At 39.8% G+C, this 26945-nt stretch overlaps 1 protein-coding gene across 3 annotated transcripts in view; it reads right to left on the bottom strand.

Annotated features, from left to right (window-relative positions):
• Positions 1 to 26945, bottom strand: part of ryk (receptor like tyrosine kinase) — a 53472-nt gene that overhangs the window by 6313 nt on the left and 20214 nt on the right. Inside the window, exons 2-14 of one of the 3 annotated variants that reach the window (XM_058403387.1) lie at positions 21793 to 21914; positions 18776 to 18875; positions 18334 to 18465; positions 17798 to 17860; positions 17502 to 17637; positions 16024 to 16124; positions 14239 to 14322; positions 9652 to 9777; positions 7929 to 8015; positions 4714 to 4783; positions 2259 to 2391; positions 725 to 834; positions 293 to 452 (exon numbers count right to left, since the gene is read on the bottom strand). In XM_058403387.1, coding sequence (XP_058259370.1) covers positions 293 to 452; positions 725 to 834; positions 2259 to 2391; positions 4714 to 4783; positions 7929 to 8015; positions 9652 to 9777; positions 14239 to 14322; positions 16024 to 16124; positions 17502 to 17637; positions 17798 to 17860; positions 18334 to 18465; positions 18776 to 18875; positions 21793 to 21914 — 1424 coding nt within the window. The remainder of the gene's footprint in view (positions 1 to 292; positions 453 to 724; positions 835 to 2258; positions 2392 to 4713; positions 4784 to 7928; positions 8016 to 9651; positions 9778 to 14238; positions 14323 to 16023; positions 16125 to 17501; positions 17638 to 17797; positions 17861 to 18333; positions 18466 to 18775; positions 18876 to 21792; positions 21915 to 26945) is intronic. The other 2 variants (XM_058403388.1, XM_058403389.1) reach the window with 2 other exon arrangements.

Genomic DNA, 26945 nt, shown 5'->3' with positions numbered 1-26945 from the left:
TAGGTTAATGTAAGTAAATTCATGATATAATGTGATCATATAATGTGTGAAAAGCAGGAAAAGAACAGAGCTCTCAGGATATATGAGCTTTATCACAAGAGAGACATTTTATTATAGATGCCACCCCAAACCTAGCATTTAACAATAAGACAAACACTTTAGAACTTGATCCTCCCACCCTGAGTGTAGCGTCAAGAACAATATATATACAGAGTGAGGTTTAGCAAACATTAAAGGGGATAAATGAAATGGTGCACAGATAAAGGCTAAATTCAAAGACTGAGATTCTCACCACATCACTGGCACTGGAGAAGTCATTGTTGAGCAGGCTTTCCAGGGCCATCCAGCGCACGGGCCTATTCTCATTATCCCCCAGGCAGTGGTAGTCCATGGGGAAGAGGTCTCGAGCCAGCGCGTTATCGGTGATCTTCACCTGCATGCTGTCATCAATGCTGCGGGAAGCACAACAGAAAGCCACGCAGTCAGTGTGCATATGAAAGCAATTACACCACTGGCCATTAAAGTCCATGTGCTTGGCTGAAATCTTCAGTACAGAGAGGGTTCAAACAAAAACGCATGTGCCAGACTACTAATTGAGCCTCTGGTCTTGCAGCTGGACACAATTATTAAAGACAGCCCACACAAGTCAGGTGAGAAATAAGTATGTAGAAAATTGTGTGTGTGCGCGCGCGCATGGGAGATCTATCTTAAATGACTAACTTACACACAGTTCCTGGCAGCCAGGTCTTTGTGAATGACCTCTCTTCGTGCCAGGTAGCTCATACCACATGCGATTTGGATAGCCATATGAACAAGGTCCTGCTGGGAGATGGCCTGTTCAGAGAGAGTGAGAGGAAAAGGATAAAAAGAGGAAGAAAGAACACTGAGAAACAACAGAGATTTATTTATATCTATAAGCTTCCAGTGGTTACTGGGGGTGAAGGGTCAATGTGTGCAAGGAAATAACTCACATTGGGACAGTGATTGTGTGAAAGAAAATAACTCGCCATGCCAAGAGTAGCTTGAACTAAATATAATGTAAAAACTGTATGCCAGCTATATTGCTATCACCATGCGATTACCAGCCTGGAATTGAAATTGTTTACCATTTCAAAGAAAAAATAAAGACGACCTTTTTAAAAATTAAGTATACGGTGGCAAATGATTGGAGGACTAGCTTTGGATCTTCACTGATCTGCTAGGATAAACATCCAATAAGAACACCATCAACATCTAATGCCAATGCTGTTGGTCACACAATAATACGGCAGATGATGATCAGTCACCATTACTTTACAGCGATGAATCTTTTGTCTGAACAATGCAAGACTCAAGTTTGCCTCTCCTCCGTTCTGTTTGGTTTGACACAAAGTTGCACAAGGCTACATCAACGCTTACGAATCTATAGAGAGACTAACCAACCTTGCATAACAATACTGACACATGTTCAGAGAAACTATCCACACACCCATTTACAAATGCACACAGATATGTGGCATGAACACAAATGAAAGCAGTGACAGGTTTAAATGTCATGGGTCACATGATGGGAAGGGAACAGATTTGGATGTCCGAGTCATCAATAATTTTTGAGATGTGACGTGTAACTACTTGCATAGTTTTTTCATAGATTCTACCCTGTATATTTAGGGACTTTAATGTTTTAAGCCTGCTTAGACAAATTCCTTCAGCAGATGGGGGGGATTGGGGGGGGGGGTGATTGAGTTTTTAAACTGCTAGCAAGCACAGTCTTGCTTTGGGAAAAAATTGTTAGCTTGAAGTAATGCTTATATGTTTGAGAAATTCCATTAGTGGGTGCACTGATCAAATCATCAGCATCTTGTCCTGTACCTGAAGAAGGTGTGATGCCATCTGGATCACAGCCACCTGGGGTTAACCAGCACAAAGCACTCATTGTGCTCTCCCCCACTCCAGTAAAGCACCGCTTCCTTTAAACCACACACACTCTGCTACTTTAGACCTCAGATCTAGCAGACCTCAGCACAACACGTTCATTGTTCCAAAGAATCCAATTAAATTGACTAGTTCTCAGGTGTTACGCTGGAGGGTCAAAAGCAGTGTAAAGCTTTAGTAATAGTAACTTAACATCAGCCTCATCCAGTCTATCATTTTGAAAGCACTACCTTTTTTTTTTTTTTTTTTAAGAGAAATGTGTGCTTCTCTGTTTGAATCTTGTGAGACGTTTTGCCCTCATGCCATTACAGATTTCAAGATGAGGATTGAGGTTGCAGACTCACCTGAGGATTGTTGGCCTCAGCGAGCTTGCACTGGCGAAGGAAGAGCTTAAGATTGCCCCAATTCATGTAGGGTAGCAGGACCATAGGCTTCTCTCCATCCTCTGTGCACACGTGACTAATGGGCAGCAGGTTCCTGAGAGGGCAGATGCAGAAACATGTTGTGCCATGTTAAAAATACATTGACACTGTATGAAATAACCTGGTCTAGGAAAAAGAAAGGAGGAAAGGAGCGTCATGCTTTAATGGTATTTATTGACCACTTCACTAATGAAAAATTCAATTTTGTACAAAAATTTTGTGCTTTGAACTAGACAGGTTAGTTGTTATATTTAATTCTGGTCAGCAATGTCATTCTTCTGTGCATTTGATTGACACTGTGTATGTAAGTGTAAATTAAGACACTGGGTAAGTTATGAGCATGCTAGGATTGACAACAGAAGTAATAGAATGCATAAACAACAGTAGCAGATTTCCAGTCAGCTTTCCCGGCGTAGAGAAATTCTGATTGTTTTAATATGATTTAGAGTGCCCAGAGGCAATGGGCTGCAAAATTCTTGAGAACACACAGCTAGACCATAAAGGAACTTCACAAAAGCAACTGGCTGATTGTATTAAACCCACCATACAAAATGACTATTCATGAAACCTTATCAACTCTGACTCCAAACCTGACACAAAAACTAATGATGAAACTGATGATTCTGTGAAAGGTCACAAGTGGGAAGTTAATGAAAGGGGAAGGGCAAACAGAGAAATGTGTAGAGTGTAACTACAGCAAAGGCAGCAGGAGTAGCTAGCTGTGAACACTTTTAAGGAAGGAAATGCTTCTTGGAAGCCTCTCTGCGAGTTCAAAGCAAGGCTCCATGCTGTAGTATTCTCTGGTTGTGATATAAAAAGAGACCTGGCGGTACCTAGCAGGATCTGATCTATGACCTCAGACAGGGCCTGGCCTGAACACCATCTTCCCAATACTCAAGACAGGATGTGGACCATGTTCCAGAGCAAATAACCACAAACACGCGAACACAACAACTAAGAAAATCATTAACTGCAATAAATTCAGAAGCATTTATTACAAAATAAACAAATATAGTAACGATTAATCTTTTCTTAACAACTTAATTAAATAAATAAATAAATAAATAATTGAAACTGTTACAATGCATTGAGTTATTATGAAACGTATACTGAATCAGGGAATACTGGAAGTTGTTCATAACACGGAAAAGAGAAGAAAGATTTTGAGAGCGAGAAAAAAAACCCACATCCTAAATCTTTCTGCGAGGGAAATGTAGAGGTCACTGCTGTTGTTGAAGTGTCCTTACTCCGCTGTCACGATATTCTGCCATTACCAGCAGAGCCACACAAGTGTTTCCAACATACTCTACGCTTGTTTTTTTAATTCACAGGACCTACAGGGCATGAAGAGGATACCCTTAATTTCCAGTAGACAGCCATGGCACCTTCCTGCCCTCCCTTCCTTAATCTTTAGTGTGCAGGACTGACCAGACTTGTCCTGAATTTACTAATCATGATTCAGTTCAGCATGAGAGACCTGGCCGCTGTATTTCCGATAAGTCGGTAATGTGCAGTTCCGATTCCTATAAATGACTGGATGTTCTACTTGTTACACCTACTTTGAATGGCACGCTCATTGTTGAACCTTTCAGAAAGCTCCGGCAAGTGGAAGGAAATGGATCATTCTAAACTATGCTGTGGAAAAAACATTTACAAACACAAAAATGATTTCTGATCTCTATCAGTAATGTAATATAAACTTACTTATATACTCAAATATTACTCAGCTCTGGTTACAGCCTTATAAACAGATTAACAGTAAAAACAAAGCTTGCAGCATGGATGACTACTATGGCAAACATTTTAAACGTTCTGCTTTTCTGATGTAGTCCAGAATTACTGGCACCCTTGGTAAAGAAGGGCAAAAGAAGGCTATGAAAACTCACACTGAAAGCACATCTTCACTTGGAAATAATAAGAGGACCAGAACCACTGAAAAGATGCAATACTTAATGAAACGGCAGGAACGTGTGTTGTTTCACGTATTCTTTTTTTTTCTAAATAAAATTCAGGTAATTTTCATGAAGGGTATACACAATAAATGCTTCAGTGAAGGAGGAAGTAATGGAAGATTACATGACTTCCTTAACACACAGCTGAAGCAGAATATAAATAGAATTACACTTTGGTCAACTATTTCTCAAGGTCTACTTATAACTGATCTTTGATTACAATTTTTTTTTTTTTTGATAAACTATCACATAAAAAGTTAACTGCAACTACATTTTTCATACATTTTTAAACATGGCGTGCCAATAATTCCTAACTTTACTCATTACATGAGCAGGTCAGGAAATAAAAACAGCACAAACCAGCCAGACGAGGAAGAGCTATGGAGTGGTTAAGAACATCCAAGAAATGAACTGCAGTGACTCACCTGTGATGAAGACCCCGCAGCTTACAGCTCTCCGTCAGCATCATAGTCACCTGTACCTCCGAGGCATGATCTGCAAAAACAAACGCAAGAACCAACAGGGGAATTACACTGTATAAGCTGTTAGTCATTATCTAGAATTACAAGGTGAGAAGACAGATGGAATTTGACAAGTTAATTCTCTATTAATTCAGCTGGGCTTTGGTTGAGATTTAGAGGGAAGTGCAGAAAAACATTACTATAGCTTGGAAACGAGCATATGTGGCATGAATTCTTGCACTCCAGAAATACATGTACTCCCAAGCTTTACCCAGTAATTGCCCTCTAAGCTTCTTTAGAGTATGACAGAGCCTGGGGCCAGAACACTTTGTCAAGTTCAGCGAGGTCTGGTTTTATCTCGACGTGCAGATTTTGGCGGCTGCTTTGCATTTTCAGGTAACCTACAATGCCTGCCCCATGGGTATGGCCGAGGGAAGTTGAAGGGTTTACTGCATACTCAGACTGGCATGGTGCATTGTTTGGCAGCAGGCACCAGCCCTGTCCGGGGCAACAAGGGGCAGGAGGGCAACAGGAGTGCCATGTTAATATCAATGACACTCAACATTTTTTCATACCATACTTCATTTGTCATCTTTTATCTAGCTCATCTTCTAATTATCGTGCAATTCATTTGGTTGAACTGCTTTAGACAGATCGCAGGAAGCTTGCCAGAATCACATAAAAAACAGACCTTGCTCAGAGTGCGAGATGTTTCATAAAAGCCTCCCAGCTAGTACTTGGAGAGAAAGTTAACCTTTAACACATGGTAACAGTGATTTATAAGGATGTGCTGATCACCATGATTTGGGTGATTTATAACAATATGCCGCTTTATAAACATCGCGCTAGCTCTGTGTGCCCGATTAAGAGACTGTACAAAAGATGCTTTTGATTATTTTTTTATTATTATCAAATAAATGAATTCTTGATTTTGATTTAGTGAAATGGTTCTGAGCAATTCGTTTTGTATATCCGCAACTTTGCTGAAAGTTCCGACTGTAACGTAGATCACAGGTTTTGATTAATGCTCTTTTTCTAATACGTCGTTGTTTCTAGAGTCTATTTCCATAATCGATAAATTAAAGTCTCCTTAAGAGAAGTTCACCACAGCAAATATTACAGATTCTACTGAGTTAAAAAAAAACAAACAAACAAAAAAAACTATTTAATATTAGGTTGCATAGAACATCATCTGAATGAACCTTGTTCATGTTACATGCCCATTCAAAAATATAATCATAATATAATCAAGGAATGCTTATATATATACTATTTCTGAGCACAACAGTATAGTGGACCCTGTATCTACTGTACTGTTGTAGTATTTTTATAGTATAGCAAGACTCAGTTCTTCTCAGCACAGTTCACACCTTCCCCATCAACAGTATTCCAGAGATTCGTCCATGTATTTGTTTGTGACCATGAGCAGTGCACGTGAAACCATGCCACTACACTAAAACAACACAATAGCATTCTGGGAGATAAAGGAAGTAAAACATTATCGTAGCGTTCTTAATCTCCCAGAAATCCATTGAATTTTGTCATGTTGTAGCCATGGCAGTGCAGACATGGTCACAGACTAATTGCTGGGACAATGTTTTAAGCTGTTACTAGATAGATAGATAGATAGATAGACAGACAGACAGACAGACAGACATCAACGGGTCCCCAGTGGAGAGAGTGGACAGTTTCTGGTACCTAGGTGTTTACATCACGCAGGACCTGACATGGTCCTGTCATGCCTAAAGGACTTTAAACTGCCCTCAAAGGTGCTAAAGACATTCTACACCTGCACCATTGAGAGCATCCTGACGGGAAGTATCACTGCCTGGTTTGGAAACAGCACCAAACAGGACAGGCAAGCTCTCCAGGGGGTGGTGCAATCAGCCGAGCGTACCATCCGCACCGAGCTTCCTGACCTGGACACTATATACAGCAAGCGGTGCTGGACCAAGGCCAGGAAGATAATGAAGAACCTCAGCCATCCCAACAATGGACTCTTCTCTCTGTTGCGGTCAGGGAAACGTTTCTGTTCCTTGAAGGCGAACACAGAGCAAATGAGGAGGAGCTTCTTCCCGCAGGCCATTCGGGCCCTCAACCAGAACACCTAGTACCTGGACTTTAGACTTACCCCACAGATGAACATTACATTCTACCTCTGCACACACAAATTGCACTACTTGTATACCCTGCACTACTCTGCACACACAATAACCACACTCACTGTACATCTTTGTGTGCATTTATTTATTTATATATATATTTTTTTTATAAATATTGCACTACATTATCATATTATCATGTTATAGTTATAGATATTATATTGTTATACTATATTATATTATATTAGTATTATATATATATAATATATTGTGTATAATATATTGTATTATATTATGTTTATACTCTATATTATGTACACATTTTTATACATTTATATTTCTATATACACATATTTGTACATGTATATCCGATACACAATCGGCTTTACGTAACTATTGGTGTTTTTCATAATTTATCATGTCTTTAATTTCTACTAAGATATTTTTCCATTTATATTTTTATTACCTATATCCCTATACTTTTCTTGTCCACACACTATTTTATACTCTTCTTCAAATGTAGGACAGTCGTAATAAGCAATTCACTACATGCACTGTGTATGATTTTGTAAAAAAAATTGTAAAATTTTTTTATTTTTGTAAAAATAAAATTTGAAGATAGATAGATAGATAGATAGATAGATAGATAGATACTTTATTCATCCCATAGGGAAATTCACACCATAAAAGTCATGCTCACTTTAATATTAACCTTGTTCATAGAAGACTTTGTTTTGGTTACAGATACATTACAGCAGAATGAAATTCTTTCATTTCATAACCTAAATTTAGAGGTTGGGGTCAGAGTGCAGGGTCAGCCATGCAACAGTGCCCCTGGAGAAAAGAGGGTTAAGGGCCTTGCTCAGGGGCCCAACAGTAGCAGTAGCCCAACAGTAGCAGCTTGGCAGTGCTTCTGATCAACAACCCAGAGCCTTAACCATTTGAGCTACCACTGCCCTGTTAATGTTACTTTCTGAGCCGTGCTGTTAGAAGAATATAATACACACTTTGACTACTCGGTTTCGATTTGTGGTTTAATCAAGAATGATGAATGGAAGTGTAAAATTGTAGCACTACCTTTAACTGTTTTCACAAACACTTGTTTTTCTTTACTTGGGTCCTTTTCGTCAAGCAAGACACCATGGAATATCCGTCCAAAGGTTCCTGTGAAATGCAAACATCAGATTTAAACAAAGCATGAGCAGAGCCAAGTGCCTGTGAAACAGACAACATCACCATCACCATCACCACCACCACCTCAAGCACGCACGCACACACACACACACACTCCATGCTTCACTGCCCTGCAGAAACACACATACAGGTTTTCTAAAGGTCGATCTTTCTTCTACAGGGAGAGAATCTAAATGACAGCGGGTCCAAACATGGGCATTCAGAGTTGACCTTAGTGCGCCGAGTGAAGCAGAGCACCGCTGGCAGACTCATTTAACACCACTGTGGGAACATTCTGCCTTTATTTATTTTTTTTTTTGGTGGTTTCCCTGCTGCTGTTCCAAACCTCAGCTGCTGCAAGCTAAGATAACATTTGAGAGTTGTAATGTGTTGTAAATTGTTTAGCACTTAGCTGTTGTAGGGCTAGACAGTAGACACTAGACGTGCATCTTCAAACAGAGTTTAATGAATCACTCTTGCATAAAACTAATGAGTTCAGACGTACTGAATGAGGCTGGGAGAGATGTGCTGTTACAAGTCTCCATCATCATAACGTAGCTTTACGTGAATGTTTTACGCAGCTTTTAAAAAAAAAAAGAAAAAAAAAGAATTTACAGGTTAGATTGCTAACAAACCAGAGGCAAGAGTGGCAATAAAAACTATGAGACAACAGAAAGAAACATGAAGTGGTATTAGCCTAAACATAAAAGGCTAAACTTTCTTATAGTGGAATTTTCATTTAATATTTAATAAGTAACTAGACAGAAGTACTAAATATAATATATTCAGGATGTTAAATGTGGGCATATAGAGAAGTCAAATGACCACAGAGTAAGACAGCACAGCTGCAGGTATCTGCATGAGGTTCAATGCAGCTAGAAGGTGAATCGTAAGGGCAGATAACTCCTTAACACAGAAGCAGGAAGAACAGCAACAATTCATTAAAGTTGTCACTATAATATTCAACTATACTAAAAAAAAAAAAAAAAGGCAGTGGAGGACATATAAATTTATGTTCGACTTCACAAACATTAGAGAAATATAAATTTATGGCAAAAAAGGTCAAAGACTTTTCACTTATAAAAATAAAAACAGAGCTGCTTTGAAGTGTCAAGCATTTATTACTTCCCTCATCTCCCAGAAATCCATGCTATTTTCTCATGTCATGGTCATGGCCCTGTCTGCATTGTACAGACATGGTCACAGACTAATTGCTGGGACAATGTTTTATGCTATCTGATTGCTGGAGAATGTTGGAACTGAACTAGAGGGGTACAAGCTCAAAACATGAGAGTGGTTTTGATCAAGGGATTATGTGTTATGCCTAGAGGGGCTCCTCCTGATGTGCAGCTCAAGACAGAGATCAGGAAAAGGGCTTGCCTAAAGCTCAAATATAACTTGGCTCAGTAGTCCATTGACGTATATGAATGATGCAATGAAATTTGGTCAGGACTGAACGTGCCAGATGTTTTTACAAAAACACAACGAAGACTTATCTTCTGATCTGGGAATGGCTTCTCTGAGAACAAAGGGGATCAAACTGACACAGGACTAAAATCCTTTCAGAATGAAACTGTTCATGCATGGAAATGCGGGTGTACATTATTCAGCAGAAGCTAAGACAGACCTTCGTGCAAAACGTCTCGGAGTGTGACTCTCTCTCTAGAGATGGCGATGTCCTTAACCTTTGCCTTGGCCTCGAGCAGGGTCACGCTTCTCAGGTCATTCTTCTCTATCCGCAGCGATGGATAGGCTAACACACAAACACACACAGGCAGTCCTTAATATAAAATAGCACTAATGACTTGCACGTCTTTGCCAAAATCAAGTCTTCATTATAGTTGCATAACATGTTTTGAACCATTACTGATTTTATCTCTCACTTCATTTTGTGTTTGACTGTATGCCTTGTTTATGCACGTTCACACATTGTACAAAGCTTTCCCAAAGCACTAATGTTAAATGTCACATGCACGCAACACAAAGCACATCTAGTTAGTGTAATGTGTTTCTGGGCAAGTGTTTTTCATCCTGCTTTTGTGTAGTTGTAGCTGAATTTTGATAAACAATAGTTTGTTAACATTTATACTTGCATGACCTTGTGACACACACAGTACGTGATTAGTCTGACCAAAAAGTCACCCAATTATTCCAAAATGGATCCAAAATGATCAGGATGGTCAGCATTCTAAGAGCACCTAGAAGTTAGAAGCTGAATATTCACTGTTTACAATGCATTTGATAGGTAGTGATGTTAGAAAAATGCCCTCAGGTATGAATGTGTGTGTGGGTGTATGGTGCCCTGCTTTGGACTGTTGCTTTATTTATGTATTATTCATATTCATTCAAAAGGCAGTTTTAATGCAGGATCCTTCTACACACTATATATATATATATATATATATATATATATATATATATATATATATATATATATATATATATATATATATATATATATAATGTTTACTTGTTATCTTTGACTAATATTTAAATTTGTTTGATTATCTGAAACATTAAAGTGTGACAAACATGCAAAAAAATAAGAAATCAGGAAGGGGGCCAACACTTTCACACCAGTGTGTGTGTGTGTGTGTGTGTGTGTGTGTATATATACACTATATTGCCAAAAGTATTCGCTCACCTGCCTTGACTCGCATATGAACTTAAGTGACATCCCATTCCTAATCCATAGGGTTCAATATGACGTCGGTCCACCCTTTGCAGCTATAACAGCTTCAACTCTTCTGGGAAGGCTGCTAAGGTTTAGGAGTGTGTTTATGGGAATTTTTGACCATTCTTCCAGAAGCGCATTTGTGAGGTCACACACTGATGTTGGACGAGAAGGCCTGGCTCTCAGTCTCCGCTCTAATTCATCCCAAAGGTGTTCTATCGGGTTGAGGTCAGGACTCTGTGCAGGCCAGTCAAGTTCATCCACACCAGACTCTGTCATCCATGTCTTTATGGACCTTGCTTTGGTCACTGGTGCACAGTCATGTTGGAAGAGGAAGGGGCCAGCTCCAAACTGTTCCCACAAAGTTGGGAGCATGGAATTGTCCAAAATGTCTTGGTATGCTGAAGCATTCAGAGTTCCTTTCACTGGAACTAAGGGGCCAAACCCAGCTCCTGAAAAACAACCCCACACCATAATCCCCCTCCACCAAACTTTACACTTGGCACAATGCAGTCAGACAAGTACCGTTCTCCTGGCAACCGCCAAACCCAGACTCGTCCATCAGATTGCCAGATGGAGAAGCGCGATTCGTCACTCCAGAGAACGCGTCTCCACTGCTCTAGAGTCCAGTGGCAGCGTGCTTTACACCACTGCATCCGACGCTTTGCATTGCACTTGGTGATGTATGGCTTGGATGCAGCTGCTCGGCCATGGAAACCCATTCCATGAAGCTCTCTGCGCACTGTTCTTGAGCTAATCTGAAGGCCACATGAAGTTTGGAGGTCTGTAACGATTGACTCTGCAGAAAGTTGGCGACCTCTTCTCACTATGCGCCTCAGCATACGCTGACCCCGCTCCATCAGTTTACGTGGCCTACCAGTTGCCTACAGAGTTGCTGTCGTTCCCAAACACTTCCACGTTCTTATAATACAGCTGACAGTTGACTGTGGAATATTTAGGAGCGAGGAAATTTCACGACTGGATTTGTTGCACAGGTGGCATCCTATCACAGTTCCACGCTGGAATTCACTGAGCTCCTGAGAGCGACCCATTCTTTCACAAATGTTTGTAAAAACAGTCTGCATGCCTAGGTGCTTGATTTTATACACCTGTGGCCATGGAAGTGATTGGAACACCTGATTCTGATTATTTGGATGGGTGAGAGAATACTTTTGGCAATATAGTGTGTGTGTGTGTATATATATATATATATATATATATACACACACATACATATACACACACACACACACACACAGGTGTGAAAAAGTGTTGGCCCCCTTCCTGATTTCTTATTTTTTTGTCACACTTTAATGTTTCAGATAATCAAAAATTTAAATATTAGTCAAAGATAACAAGTAAACACATCATGCAGTTTTTAAATGAAGGTTTTTATTATTAAGGGAAAACAAAATCCAAGACTACATGGCCCGGTGTGAAAGTGTTTGACCCCCCTGTTAAAACATAACTTAACTGTGGTTTATCACACCAGAGTTCAATTTCTCTAGCCACACCCAGGCCTGATTACTGCCTCACCTATTCGCAATCAAGAACTCACTTAAATAGGACCTGCCTGACAAAGTGAAGTAGACCAAAAGATCCTCAAAAGCGAGACATCATGCAGCGATCCAAAGAAATTCAAAAACAAATGAGAAAGAAAGTAATTGAGATCTATCAGTCTGGAAAAGGTTATAAAGCCATTTCTAAAGCTTTGGGACTGCAGCGAACCACAGTGAGAGTCATTATCTACAAATGGCAAAAACATGGAACAGTGGACAACCTTCCCAGGAGTGGCCGGCCGACCAAAATTACCCCAAGAGCGCAGCGACAACTCATCCAAGAGGTCACAAAAGACCCCACAACAACATCCAAAGAACTGCAGGCCTCACTTGCCTCAGTTAAGGTGAGTGTTCATGACTCCACCATAAGAAAGAGACTGGGCAAAAATGGTTTGCATGACAGAGTTCCGAGACGAAAACCGCTGCTGAGCAAAAAGAACATAAAGGCTCGTCTCAGTTTTGCCAGAAAACATCTTGATCCCCAAGACTTTTGGGAAAATACTCTTTTGGAAGGTGTGTCCCATTTCGTCTGGCGTAAAAGTAACACCGCATTTCAGAAAAAGAACATCATACCAACAGTAAAATATGGTGGTGGTAGTGTGATGGTCTGGGGCTGTTTTGCTGCTTCAGGACCTGGAAGACTTGCTGTGATAAATGGAACCATGAATTCTGCTGTCTACCAAAAAATCCTGAAGGAGAATGTCCGGCCATCTCTTTGTGACTTCAAGCTGAAGCGAACTTGGGTTCTGCAACAGGACAATGATCCAAAACACACCAGCAAGTCCACCTCTGAATGGCTGAAGAATAACAAAATGAAGACTCTGGAGTGGCCTGAAGTCCTGACCTCAATCCGATTGAGATGCTGTGGCATGACCTTAAAAAGGCGGTTCATGCTCGAAAACCCTCCAATGTGGCTGAATTACAACAATTCTGCAAAGATGAGTGGGCCAAAATTCCTCCACAGCACTGTAACAGACTCATTGCAGTTGTTGCTGCTAAGGGTGGCCCAACCAGTTATTAGGTTTAGGGGGCAAACACTTTCACACAGGGCCATGTAGTTTTGGATTTTGTTTTCCCTTAATAATAAAAACCTTCATTTAAAAACTGCATGATGTGTTTACTTGTGTTATCTTTGATTAATATATAAATTATCATGATCTGAAACATTAAAGTGTGACAAACATGCAAAAAAATAAGAAATCAGGAAGGGGGCCAACACTTTCACACCACTATGTGTGTATGTATAGAGAGAGAGAGAGAGAGAGAGAGAGAGAGAGAGAGAGAGCGCTCTGTGTGCATAATCCTAATGCAGTACTAAATACAGAAGAATAATGGCATATCACACACTTAGCACTCTTAAATGTTTTAAGATCTGAAGCTTGAGAGCGCCTCCATGTGGTGACACTGGAGTGGTGATATTCACACATGCATGCAAACAGATATAAAATCATTGTGTATTTATACTGCAAGCTGCATGATTAGTATTTAATTGTGATTTTTAACTACCTTGATCAAACCTGATTTACAGCAAGATCAGAATATTGGTTTGGATACCTACAGTTATCTGTTGGTTTGATTTCAATGGTGCATTTAATCCACTCATATAGTTTAAATGTGTACGTATCTATATATTTCTCCCTATGGTGCACTCACCATTATCAAACAGCCCCATTACAACAATTTTATAAGAATTGATCATATACGATTAAGACAATGACACTGATTAAAGAAACAATTCAAGTAAAAGCCAACACAACACTTATTTAAACTTAACAGTGATGTGGGCCCTAGCTGCAGGCTCACATTCATCAAAGCTCAAGTGCTAGGTGTGGTTAGAAAGGAGTTTATATGAGGCTTCATTCACTTTAAGCTGTGGAGACGGTGATGGTAGTACTCAGGTTACAAGGGCAGGTGAGAGTGTATTAGCATCGTGTGATCATTCTGGCTCTCTCGTGTCTTATAAGTGCAAAGCAGGACTTACTTTTGCTTTCATGGGAAGGAGCACCAGGATGGGGAAAAGAGGCACCTGAGAGCTGCAGCATGGGAGCAGAGCCAGCGTGAACGTCTGATGAAGGGATGGAGGAAGACACAGAGGGTTTTGGGGAGAAAGACATGAGAACAGGGAGGGGGAGAGAGAGAGAGAGAGAGAGAGAGAGAGAGAGAGATGGGGAAAAGGATGGGTAAATGGTGTCTATGCTAACAACATGTGAAAGCAAACGTCAGTGGCGTGGAGGGAAAAAACAAAAAAAAAGGAAAGGCAGACATATGCAACACAGTAAAGAGCTGAGAACGTGAACATATATATGGCCACAAGGGGGCGACAACATGATAATAATGCAGGCTATGGTTAGGAAAAGAAAAACAAATACTGCAGTCCCTCCTCATTGGTATTTACTCAGGCATTAAAATATTGATCACCACTAGCGGTTTCTTGTTTGACTGGTTTTTTTTTGCGTCTTTTCATTACTATACTTGGAACAGTTTATATAAAACATTAGTATCGGTTACTTCATAGCTTTGCCACCTAGAAAAATAAGTCTAATCTTAGCCCAATCAAGCCCATTTGAGGGAATGTGGGTGCCTAACCACTAAGAAAACACGAGAGAGACCAAAAATAACACTTTCTGTCGTTTTGTCAGATTTGTGGGAAAAGGGGTGGTGGTGAAATTCACTGTGTTTCCTCGGTCACTAGATAGGTTTGCTTTGCAGAAATCATCGGTGGAATCTGAGTATAAAAACCAAAACAGTCGTGATGAGTGGGGCATGGTGTAGACTGATTCATGCGTAGTACCGCTTGCCTTGTTCTTGTTAGCCACACACATAGCACAGAGAATATTATTGATATTATACCCCGAGGACACTGGCTGGTTGCCAGATGTGTTTATTACTGGGATCTTCTGATTCCTGTTTAGCTCATTTGATCATTTGCTACAAATCACCTCATTAGGAGGAGGAATGTGTGGACACAAAAATGCCTGAGGAACTCTGATCATACCACTTCACTTAATCAGCTTAGCGGCATGGTTCATCAAAAAAAATCTAATTTAAACAATTTTCCCAAAATGTACTCAGGCACTTGTTTCCATGGTTGTATGCTATGAAGTTAAGCAAGTTAGTGTGTACTAAAAGTTGCTCCTATTTTTGTTTCCTTCATATACTTGCTTTATATGACATTGTTAAGTAATAGCTCTTATTTACAATTGTTTACTAGTTATTTACTAGTCTGCAGCAGCCAATTTGTCTTTAAAAGTAAGTTCAGGTTTAAATCTTCAGCATAGGCTACAGCACACAAAAGAGAATGGGAAGTGCAGAGGAGAGAGGGGAGGACAAGCGGATTATGGATGTTGGCACCAGGTGATAAAGGCATGTTGCAATCAGAAAAGTGTTTGCACTGCAGTGAACTTGTTTCCCACACACACACACAAACTATTTTCTGTTTTGTTGTCTGTGTGTTTTTCAGAATTACTTCATCTAGAATTTTCGCTGGGACTTGGCAACCCTGCGTCCAGCATTCTAGTACAGTTCTGCCATAATATTATAGGGTTCAGCTGCATGGTCGCGTGTTAAACATGTTAACAAATTAGACTGAGTGTTTCCACGAAAGAAACTCTTAAGCTATTTTGATCAGCTATGTTTGGGGGTAAAGGGTGTGTATGATTCATTGAGCAAGAATGCATACACATTTAGAGAAAAATGCTTGCTTGGCTGTGGGAGAATGGTGATAATGTTCATGGATGGCGAGTGTGTGTGCTGCTATAGATCTTACTGGTGATGGAGGTGGCGTTGTTTGGCGTGTCTGCTCTCAGATACTGTGTGGTCTGAGTGGAGGGTTGAGAAAGACCCTGGGAGCTCCCGCTGTCACTCTCACTAGAAGAAAATAGAGAAAACTCACAAAATGGTACTGTATGCTCAAGAGTATATCAGCGTACTCATCTAACATTGTACAGTAATGAACTTATCTCGCTTTAATCTAGTTTTGAGGTTAACTGCCTGAATCTACAGCCAATACAGGCAATAACAAAACCATCAACAACGCTGGTAATTTGCAGCTTATAAAAAACGAGTGAGAAACCAAAAAGGGGGCAGTCAGACATGACCGTTTCTTTTTCGCATGTCGTCATCTAAACTATTTTCAGACCAAGAGCCTAGCTAGAGTTCTACCAACAAGACTTCTTTTATCTGCCCCAAAGCACTTTGTTACAGTTCTCAACGCATCAGACAGCAGTAACATAAGCACAACACTGTACACCGCACTGTATTTTGCCCAAGCTCTTCTTTTCCTTATTCTCTGACATTGCTAAGTAAGAATGAGGGGGAAAAAAAATTGGACTGCTGAACGGTTGTCTAAATGTCTAAAAATGCGAGTATAATCAGATACAAAAGTGACTTCAATTCAATTTCAGATATTTTTACAGATAACTTTTCCATGCCAATTTTGTCATTGCCAGCAATAACTGCACCTTTAGGTGGATGATAAAACTTTTTCTAGCTATAGAACTTTCTCCATCTCTCTTGCCACCATGTTTTTTTTATTTCATGTCATCATTTCACCTTCTAGTCCTATAAACCTTCGTAACACTAAAGTGTTGTATAATGATGACAATTAACAGAATTATCATTCAGTTACAGAGGTTAATTCAACAGAAAGGCCGTTGAGGACCAAACAAAGATCCTCAGACAGCACAGATTAAACCGTTTCTCGGGAACCCACTGATCCCAATCATGTACTAATGTCATTTACTCAATATAAGACCTATCAAAGAGCTGCTGTGTGCTCTTGCGTACATTCTCATGCCTTGAGCTGTTGCCACTACGGACGAAACGGGATCATGTCATAGGTTTATGTATTGACTACAGATAAAATTCTGCTTTGACCTGAATTAGCAAATGAGATAATAATACCAATTTCAAAACAAACTTAAACAAGTCCATCATGCAGGAAAATTTCATTAGAAGACATAACCGACTCCTGGAAGAGATTTTGTTTTCTCTAAACTACAAAGACGCCAGGATGCAGTATTTCTATCATTATATATATATATATATATATATATATATATATATATATATATATATATATATATATATATATATATATCTCAGGGTAACACGTGCATGTGAATATAAAACAAAGTAGTGCATCAGTTAAGGAATAAAACAGTTTAAAGCCAAAACTACCTCTTTGTCCCATTGCTCCATGTGTAAAATTCAGCACAAATGCCAGCACTCGGGGAAATGACCCACCTGTCATCCACCTCGACTCTTTTCATGCTGTGCAGGTGTAACACAGCAAGGATGATTGCAACTAGGAAGATGACAGCACAACACACTCCAACGCTAATGTAGAACACTCTGGTGGATGTTGTAGGGGCGCTGTCTACTGAGGAGAAATACACAGCGCACAGGTTAAAGACGGAGAAATCCAACGAAAGTAAGCATCTACAACTAATACTGGAATTACAAATGGAACCATACAGGATCACCTTACAGAAATGAATTCATTTCCCTATTTATGCACAATAGTAAAAAAAAATACTTACAGTCTGGTCCTGTTTTGTTGGAGAATGGAAGGAGGATTCTGGGAGCATCTGGCTGTTCAATTCCTTGTGAAATATAACAAAATTTATTTATAGGTTAAATCTCTATAATCAAAAGAAATGCAATAAAAGACCAAAGAAAAATGTACAATCAGTGATAAGGTACTTGTCTAAACCACAAATAATAACCAAAGAATAAACTGAAATGGTGGATACTAATTTTAATTAAAATTTTGCATTCAAGAGAAGTCTTAAAATCTTCTTTCTGTCGGATTCAAAGCAAAGAGATTTATTATGGTACTTCCACAAGGGACGCATATGACTGCAGGTTTATCATTATTGTCATTGTGACAGTTTCAGCCTTGTAGAGAGAAACCAATATCAACTTCTCTATTGTTATTACAGCTCATATTACAGAGAGCGGTAAAGGGATGGGTTCAGACAAGAGATTTAAAAAAAAAAAAAAAAAAAAACGTGCACGTTTGTGTAGAATACACACTTGGACACAAATGCGAGCAGTAATATGTTACAGGTCTTACTTCTGTAGCACATTTTCCTGCGCTTGAAGTTGAGCACTGTGAAGTTGTTGGCATGGATCGTCAGATTCAGCTGCATCGTCAGAATGGCCTCACCGTCCACTTTCCCAGAACAAAAGAGGTCTACTCTGAAAACTATGAAACAAACACAAACATCAGACGAATCACCAATGATAATAAAATAAAAAGGAAATAAAAGAACATGGGTGGCTGTTCTCTAAAAATCTAGTGCATGAACAGAAACCGCCTTTGTACTTATCAGACAATTAAAGAACCGGTTATCAAGGGACACAAGAACACTTGACAAAAATAAAATTCCATGGACTACCTCATTAGGGATTTATTTCATAAACACTATAATAGACATAGTAAACTAGACAACATTAAAACATGTAACTTGAGTCATGGGGAGAGGACCCCTCTACTTTGAGAGAGCAGTGTGTACCAGAGCGTGTGAGTGGGACCTCCCCACTGACTGAAATGTTGCTGTGAGGCTGGTCCATAGCTGCAGGGTTCTCCACCTGGAAACCCAACCTGTAGTCCACCTGCACAGAGCAATAAGGTCAAACTATCACACCAGCATTAGGAGTATAGCCATTAAAGTCCATTTGATTCCATATAATCACCAGGTGGCAGTAGGGAGATGAAAAAAGCCAGGAAACAAGAACCACAAAGTCCTTCTTTTTTTTTTTAAACCACGATCTTAAACAAAATAAGATCTAGCCAACAACCACAGGGTCAAATTCACAAAGATCCCAATCTTTACAGTAAGGGTTGTGGCACTAAACACTCCCAAACCATTTCACATAAGTGCTGAAAGGAACGTTTATCAAAGAATTCCTAAGCTAAGAGGAGGGGCGGAGTTTCCCGTGTTGCTACGAGTGAGGAGATGTTTCATGAATGAAAATGTGCAGTGACCGATGTGGTTTCCAAACGGTCAGTGCAGCCTATACATGCAGATCAATGACAGGTTTTCTATTTCACAATAGAGTTATCGATTCGTTGCTGGGAGGTATGAAATCAACAAAAAAATATTTTATTATAGTAATATACTGTGCAAGGAGTTAATCAGCCAATCACTGTTAATATTCTGAAAATAAAATTCATGTAGAATTATGTCGTCAGAAGCAATCATTTGATACGAACTGCTTATAGAAGTCTTGTTTTTTATACATGAAACGTGGCACAGGGATCCAAGTTCTCTGCGTGACTGCAGAAGCTGAGTCTCCAGTGGTGTTGTCTCATTAATCAAACATCATTTCAATACTCTTGCAACTGCCATGATACATTTCTAAAGCTCATCATCATTAAATATTGCACATTAGTTAATTGCCAGTGGAAGACACTGAGCACTATTCATAATTCAGTCTTAGCGACTTAAGTGTTCTCTGGAGTATCCCCAAGTATTAGCAGTCCTATGAGCTGATTTTAGCACTGTACTGCTTGTGTTCAGATTAATTTAACCTGTAACATGCCCAGTGTCCCTCCTGCATCAGCCAGCTAGAAACTACTGTTATTCCCTGGATATTGTGTGATCTACAGATAGAATTGCACTGGATAGGTCGTGTTGTTTCAATTTCACTGATTATTATAAAATCTACATTCAATCTCACCCTAGTGTTACATTGTGTTACACTGCTACATTTCATACTAAGATCTTCCAAATTCTTAATATTTCTAATAAATGATAAAAATCCAATCGTACTAATCCGGTTAATAAAACACACAATGATTAATGAAATAAACCCATGAAAGTGATCACAAAGGCCCAGTATCCATAAACAGGCCATGATAAATGTGTTTTTAATGTAGATTTAAAACCAGCTGTAACATTCGCATGGCTAATAGTCATTATGTCTACACTGATGTACGTCACATTTCAAACCTACAGCTGAGTTACAGTACATGTGTACCAACGAGTCCCTTCAGAATTTCACAGCATCTTGGCACATTTTTTTTTCTGGTGGTGTATGGTCAAGCACCTACACCAGATCCAACTGCAGGCCATGTGTTACAATCCAAACACTGATAAGAATAGAGGCTTGTAGCATTGAGGAAAGTGAGTGTTCACTGTATGTTATAGTGAAGATCAGTTCACATGGCTAATTCAGTATGTGACAGAAACTTAACACTTTCATGTTAATAGGGCTGAACACTACTGTTAAGAAAATCTAGATTACTTTTCAACTTGTTAGATTTGGAATGTGCAATAATAGTAACGCCGTATACAGCAACATTGCAAAGAAAATGAAAAGAAAGGATGTATTTAATAATTTTTAAGAAAATGTTCACACTATTTGCTATAGATGGCGCCGGTACTGTTTCTGAACCGTTCTTTCTCAATAGAGTAAATGGGGGCCATGACTCTGGTGACATGCCACCACAACACACGCCAAATCAGCATGGTATCACACAGCATCAGAAACAAACTTCTTACCTTTAAACTGGTTATACTGTGTATACTATATGAGCTTCAGGTTAATCACCATACAGATGTATTTGATTGATCAATCTATAACATTGACTATACAGTGCCTGAGAAAGAACACATCACTTGACCAAGTGAGCTGCCTAGCTTGTTGTCAACAAAATATGCAAATGGGAGTGGCAATTTTCCCCCACTGTATCGGTGAAAATGTCCTGAGGTTGAAAATGGCATAATTCCGTCTAGCAAATTATTGCTTAGGACATAATGCACACATTTAAATAAAACTGATTATGCAACTTTTCATACCTGCACCAATTCCATATCTCTGAAGTAATATTTAGAATAGCCTTTGTCACATATACATTACAGCACAGTGAAATTCTTTCTTCACATATCCCATCCTTGGAGGTTGGGGTCAGAGCGCAGGGTCAGCCATGATACAGCGCCCCTGGAGCAGAGATTTAAGGGCCTTGCTCAAGGGCCCAACAGCTTGAACCCCCAATCTTCAGGTCAATGACCCAGAGCCTTAAGCCACCACCGCCCCTCACCTCACCTTTTTTTTGGCTATGAGCTTAGTCCTCTGCATAGTGCTGCATGTTTGTCTTGGTTTTAGGTTAACATGACTGCATTTCATTCATACTGGTTTAAACTTAGCATTTATGGAGGTTTTAAATATGCACACACACACACACACACACACACACACACACAGTGGGTGGAACAAGCCTAAACACCACCCTTTACTACTGTAATAGTTATGTCAGAGGAGAGAATACTTACCATATGACATGGCAAAATAAATTCCAGTCTTGTTTTCACAAACTATTAGTGAAGCTTTGTGAAACTGTACATTTAGCCATTATCTGGTTTAAATAAATGTAACGTGTGATAAATATACACATTCCTGCGTGCAAGAGACAACAAATGTGTAAGGGTTTTCATGCCTAAAAGAGACTAACTAAAATCTATTCTAAAAGCTGCAGAATAGTTACGGGAGATATCTGGGAGCTGAAACTCTCGGGAACAGGCTGTACCTTGCTCTTGGAGTGCCAGGTGAAGTGTAGGCTGTTGGTCTCACTGGGTACTGGCAGTACAAAGGAGAGAGCATAATGATTCACCACATCGTCCCTCACATAGTACAGCTCAGCATCCAAACCTGCAATCAGACAAAAGATCACTAATCACTGATACACATACAACTAAAATAAAAATCGGATCTTCATGAACTCCATCCTCTTCTCCATACAAAATACAATCTGCGATTTGGGGTCCACATGAATTCTGTATTTCACCACAAAAAAAAAATCTATGCACTCATTTAGAGACTAATGGATTTTGCAGGGCTTGGAAGTCTCTGGGAGGAGAAAACCACAGCAGCACAAAAACATTTCTCAAAGCAGCAAACCAAGACAACGCACGACACCATGCGCCAACACACTGTCCTCCCTAGGCATCAAGGAGGACAAATAAAACATGTGAATTGACTAAATCATACTGTGAAGGTCAGAAAAGTGACAAGATGCAAGCAGAATTTACAGCCTGAATATGTGGGGTTGAATGGGGGGGGGGGGACGTATCATAAATCTACGACTGAGCCAAGACCAACATGCAACGGCCAAAATAACGAACACTTCCACTTTCCCAACCTCTGTGCATTTCAGGCCTGAGAGTACCGTGCCATCCTTTAAGCCAGTTGAAATTCATACATTATGCTGGCTATTGCTGCTACATACTGTGATATCCCAGCTTGAGGATGTTTATGTTTGGAGTTCCTCAGCCTTCACTATCACCAAACCTTAACAGCCTCTCTCTTCCCTTAGGCTCGCCTCCACTTTCTAATAACTCAGCCTTAGGACGTAGTAATCTAAACAAGGTCTTGGTCACAGCTGCATTCCTTGAGCCGCTCCAACCTGAAAAGCCTCTCTCCCAGGCTGTACCGCACACCTGTGCCCTAAAGACGGGTGCATTTATCCCCATTAGCAGGGAGAGAGCGGGTGCTGATGGATAGGTGGCTGGGGTTTCAAGCTGGGGGCCGATTCCCACACAGCCGAGGCACATGAACACGTGAAGTTGAGTGACGGCTGAAATCTCTAGCCGTGCCCTGGGGCAATCCTATCTCGGCTACGGGACTACGGCTGGGTCGAGTGGAGCCGGTCTATCAGCCTGTTAGGGACTTTCTTTAAACAAGGGGGATGGGGATTGCAGTTCATACTCCCAATCTCACAGGACAGCAAGAAAGAGCACAAAGATTTCAAATCAGTTTTAGTATTTGTGTAGCAGCCTGGAAAAGCTCTTTATATAGTCACATTTTCTTTTACTATAAACTGAAGTTTTCCTGATGGGAAATATGTTTGGCCTGTACATCAGTAAAGTTTATTTAACCCATTTAAATCTATAATATATTAAACAGATAGAAAATCCAATTTTTACCCTGTCAAGATTTCAATCCAGTTCCACTGAAAGACAGCTCTATATCATCTCAGATCATCTCTATATTTTAAAGCTATTCTTACTAAAAATGTTTAATAAAAAATTACACATTTACCATAGGATATCAGAGTGATTATCAGAGTCACACACATCAGTCTTGGTGGCATATAAACATGAGCCTCACTGACATTTATTCGCTTGACATTGCTGGAGAAATAATCATTCATTACTTCAGTCAGTCCTGTTGACCAAATTACTTTAATAGGTTTTATTTGTGGTCATCTGTAAACCGTTTGTAAGTGCTTTTCACTAATTTGATGATTATGGTGAAGGCATGGGTACATCTCAGACCTTCTGACTGCCAGTATATGAAGTGATCAAGCTTCGTGATTAGCACATAGCTGTCAAATAATTTGATCAAATTAAAATAAAAGCACACTTAACCAGTAATTGTTTGGACATCTATGAGCAGACTGACTGCATTGTACCCCTGTACTTGGTAAACTGACTCCTTGCAGGCAGATAGCTAAGGAATGGTTAGAATGAAACCTGAATAAATTCATTTCTATGCCATTTTCTTCAAATATATTTATGATTTCTAACAAAATATATCCTTTACAGGAAAAACTCGGATTTGGCTGTTTTCCAGAATTCTGCGGGTTTCTGAAGCCCGCAGCGGATTTACTTGTGGTGTGGCATGTACAATGAACAATATCTATTGGGATTTTACTGTGTGAACTATATAGCAATCACCGCCTGTTTTATACAAAGCCACCATTTCAAGGGATCAAAAGGAATGAGTAATTTATCTTCACTACTTGATTGCAGACACCATGACCCATAATCACCATCAGTTGTCCATCTCCCCTGCCAGGCATCTAATGTAGCCATTTTCATTTCCTGCTTTTTTTTTTTTTTCCATGCTCTTTCTTCATTCAGATGTTTCAGTGACTGAAATGCAGCTCTGGGTGGGTGAATGACTTGGCCAGTAAAGAACATTCCACTTTGAGCTCAGAAAACCTCCACTGTGACTTGATTACTATGTTCTGGACTTTGAGGCATTCAGTGGGAGCCAAGTTTTAAACCTTGGGCTCTTCAACAAAAGCTGTTTCCATAATTCCAGAACCAGAGCCTGCTGGATTGATGGACACCCACAGCACCAAGCTGACCGCTTGTGAAGGGACATTTCACAACTCTGGACCTAATCAGCTGACCATGCCAGGACATAGCAGCTGTGTGCTTCACTGATGACCCATCACTATGGAAATAAAAAACAAAGTTATTTCTGAAGTTAAATCTTTTACTCGAAGTGTGAGGAACGCCAGGCACACCCACAGATTTTCACTTGGTGTAATTGCCCTGCTCAGGGTCTGTGTATTTTCTGTTCTTACTTTTGTTCTGTAGCACTTAAATGCAGATTGCTGGGAAAGTGAGAGGAATCAGTGAAAAAGGAGAGGACTGGGTGAGTGGAGGGTGTATTCTGTCCTCTAAGTATTTCTCTTCTTTACCTTAAATGCCGGCTTTGTAGGTTCTACTCAGTTTCATGCTGAAATAAGGGTTTATGGGAATAGCAAACCACCACCAGCTCAGGGGGGATGAAGTGAATGTGGGTGTCGAGGATGCTTGGTGTCGAGGGTGCTTGACCCATTGCTTTTATGGATTGCTCTAACGCAGTGGTGACAATCCAAGAAAAAGTATGAAAAGGAGCTGGGAGGAACCGAAGAGAAGTGACGGAATGAAAAAGAAGCAGAATGAACTCATCGCTAACAAAAAGGGGGAAAAAACCCTCCCTTGCACACACAGTGATGGCCAGAACAGTTTACTAGTTTACGATAAAACCGCTACAGTCTTTTCACTCCACTGTATTTTGTGGGAAGCATTTCATCTCTCCTCTTTGCTTTCTGAAACGAGTAACAACAAGTTGCCTTGAAAGGCTCCGTGGTCAACCACACAAGCTTAAAAAAAAAAGCGCTTACTAGTGGTTTCCGTTTGCTCTGACACCAGTCCTTAACTAAGCGCTACCATGAGGGGGATGCCGTGTCTTTTTATATGGCTTCAAAACCCCTTTCATGCTTGAGCTGCATCCACTGTTCTGAAAAAGCCAACAGGCCAAGGAGAAAACAAGTCTAGTGATTAAAAATCCTGTGGTTGATCTTGCTTTGGGGAGAGAAAAAAAAAAAGCTTTAAAGTTCTCCAGCAGCGTATCTTGCTACTATATCTTATCTTCAGATTGGTGGGTGCGAGTCTTGCTGGGTGGGACAGAGAAGCTTTAGAAAATCCACAGTGTAGGAGGACGGGAATAAAGAAAGACAGATTTAGGCTCGATCATTACAAACATGCAAATAAAATGTCTTTGTAGTGGGGATGTCATTGAATACATTCAGACTGAATAGATGATGCTTGCAAAATAGTTGCTAAGGAGATCTGGTTGAGACCAAAAGGTGTGCATCAGGACTAGAAAGCCACAGACAAAACAAAACAAGAGTCTTTAGTGTGCATGACTGTGTGTAAAAGAACCAACTAAATACAAAATAATGCACAAGTGGAAGGTGATAGGTTTCATGTTTAATTCATAAAAACCCCAGTTTAGACCACAATGACTTAGTTCAAATCTGAATACAGATACAGACAACTGGAGGATTAAAAGCATAGATATTCCCCTATTACATACAGAACCTTAGTCTGTTAAAATAATGCACGACCCCAGAGATGCAGAGAGTCCACTGAGAGCTGATGGCATTACCTCACTACTGACCTCAGTAATGCTGAGACTGAGTGCATGTTAGCACATGTCTCCAAACACTAAACGCACACAGAATGCAGACACAGCTGAACGGTGACATAGCTGTAAGCAAAGCTAACCAAAACAAAAAGCACTATCCTAATTAGTGACTAAGACAGTAAAAGACAATAAAATGCAAATGAAACAATAACTAAATGCAAAAGCATTACAGTGGACACACACACACAAACACTGCCCTTTTTATGTTGGAAACGTGGACAGCAAAGTACGCCTTTTCTCATTTTCAGTGGGGAATCACAGGCTGCTTCTTGGTGTGTAGGAAGCTAACATTAACTGATACAGATCCGTAACTATTATGTGTGAAGACACAAACACAGTGAGTCGATGGTAGACAGAAATCACCAAATTCCATAGACGGTATAATTATATAAGTGGAATGAATCTGAAATGTCTGCCACCAATGGATTATGCTGTAACTATATCAGTAAGTAAAAAAACAAAGCATTATTTCCCTATGACTCCACTTCCTAAAGTATTTTCCCTCTTACATCGCAGTACTTTATTGAAGAATGGCTCGGCGTACTTTATATGTTTTAGGTTAAACTTGATGTTGTGGATCATCTCCAAAACCAGTTTCTTTCATCACTTCAGGTGTAACACCTCACTTTCATGCACTTGCTTTCTCTTAAGATTGAAGACATTAATCAACACTAAACTGATCACATTCCAGCAAGCTGAACTTAAGGTACGCACTCTACTGATGTGAAATGTATAATGATATGAATCTCTCACAGAACAATGATTGTTCATTCAGATGAATGATATTTCCATTAATATCTAGAAACCTAGAAAGTTTTATTACTCATTTAAAAATAAGTGCATCAGGATAAACAACTCCAGTTATTTTTATACATTTATTCTGAACAGGACCCATGTGATACTTCAGGCAAACTGAATATCACGCTGCTGACTTTGTAAAAGAACAGAAAAGAAAAAGAAAAAAAAAGCAGAACC

The sequence above is a fragment of the Hemibagrus wyckioides genome, linkage group LG11 (assembly GCF_019097595.1).
Source record: "Hemibagrus wyckioides isolate EC202008001 linkage group LG11, SWU_Hwy_1.0, whole genome shotgun sequence".
Classification (NCBI taxonomy): domain Eukaryota; kingdom Metazoa; phylum Chordata; class Actinopteri; order Siluriformes; family Bagridae; genus Hemibagrus; species Hemibagrus wyckioides.
Note: the sequence above shows the minus strand (reverse complement) of the source record. Positions and strands in the feature narration are given on the sequence as shown.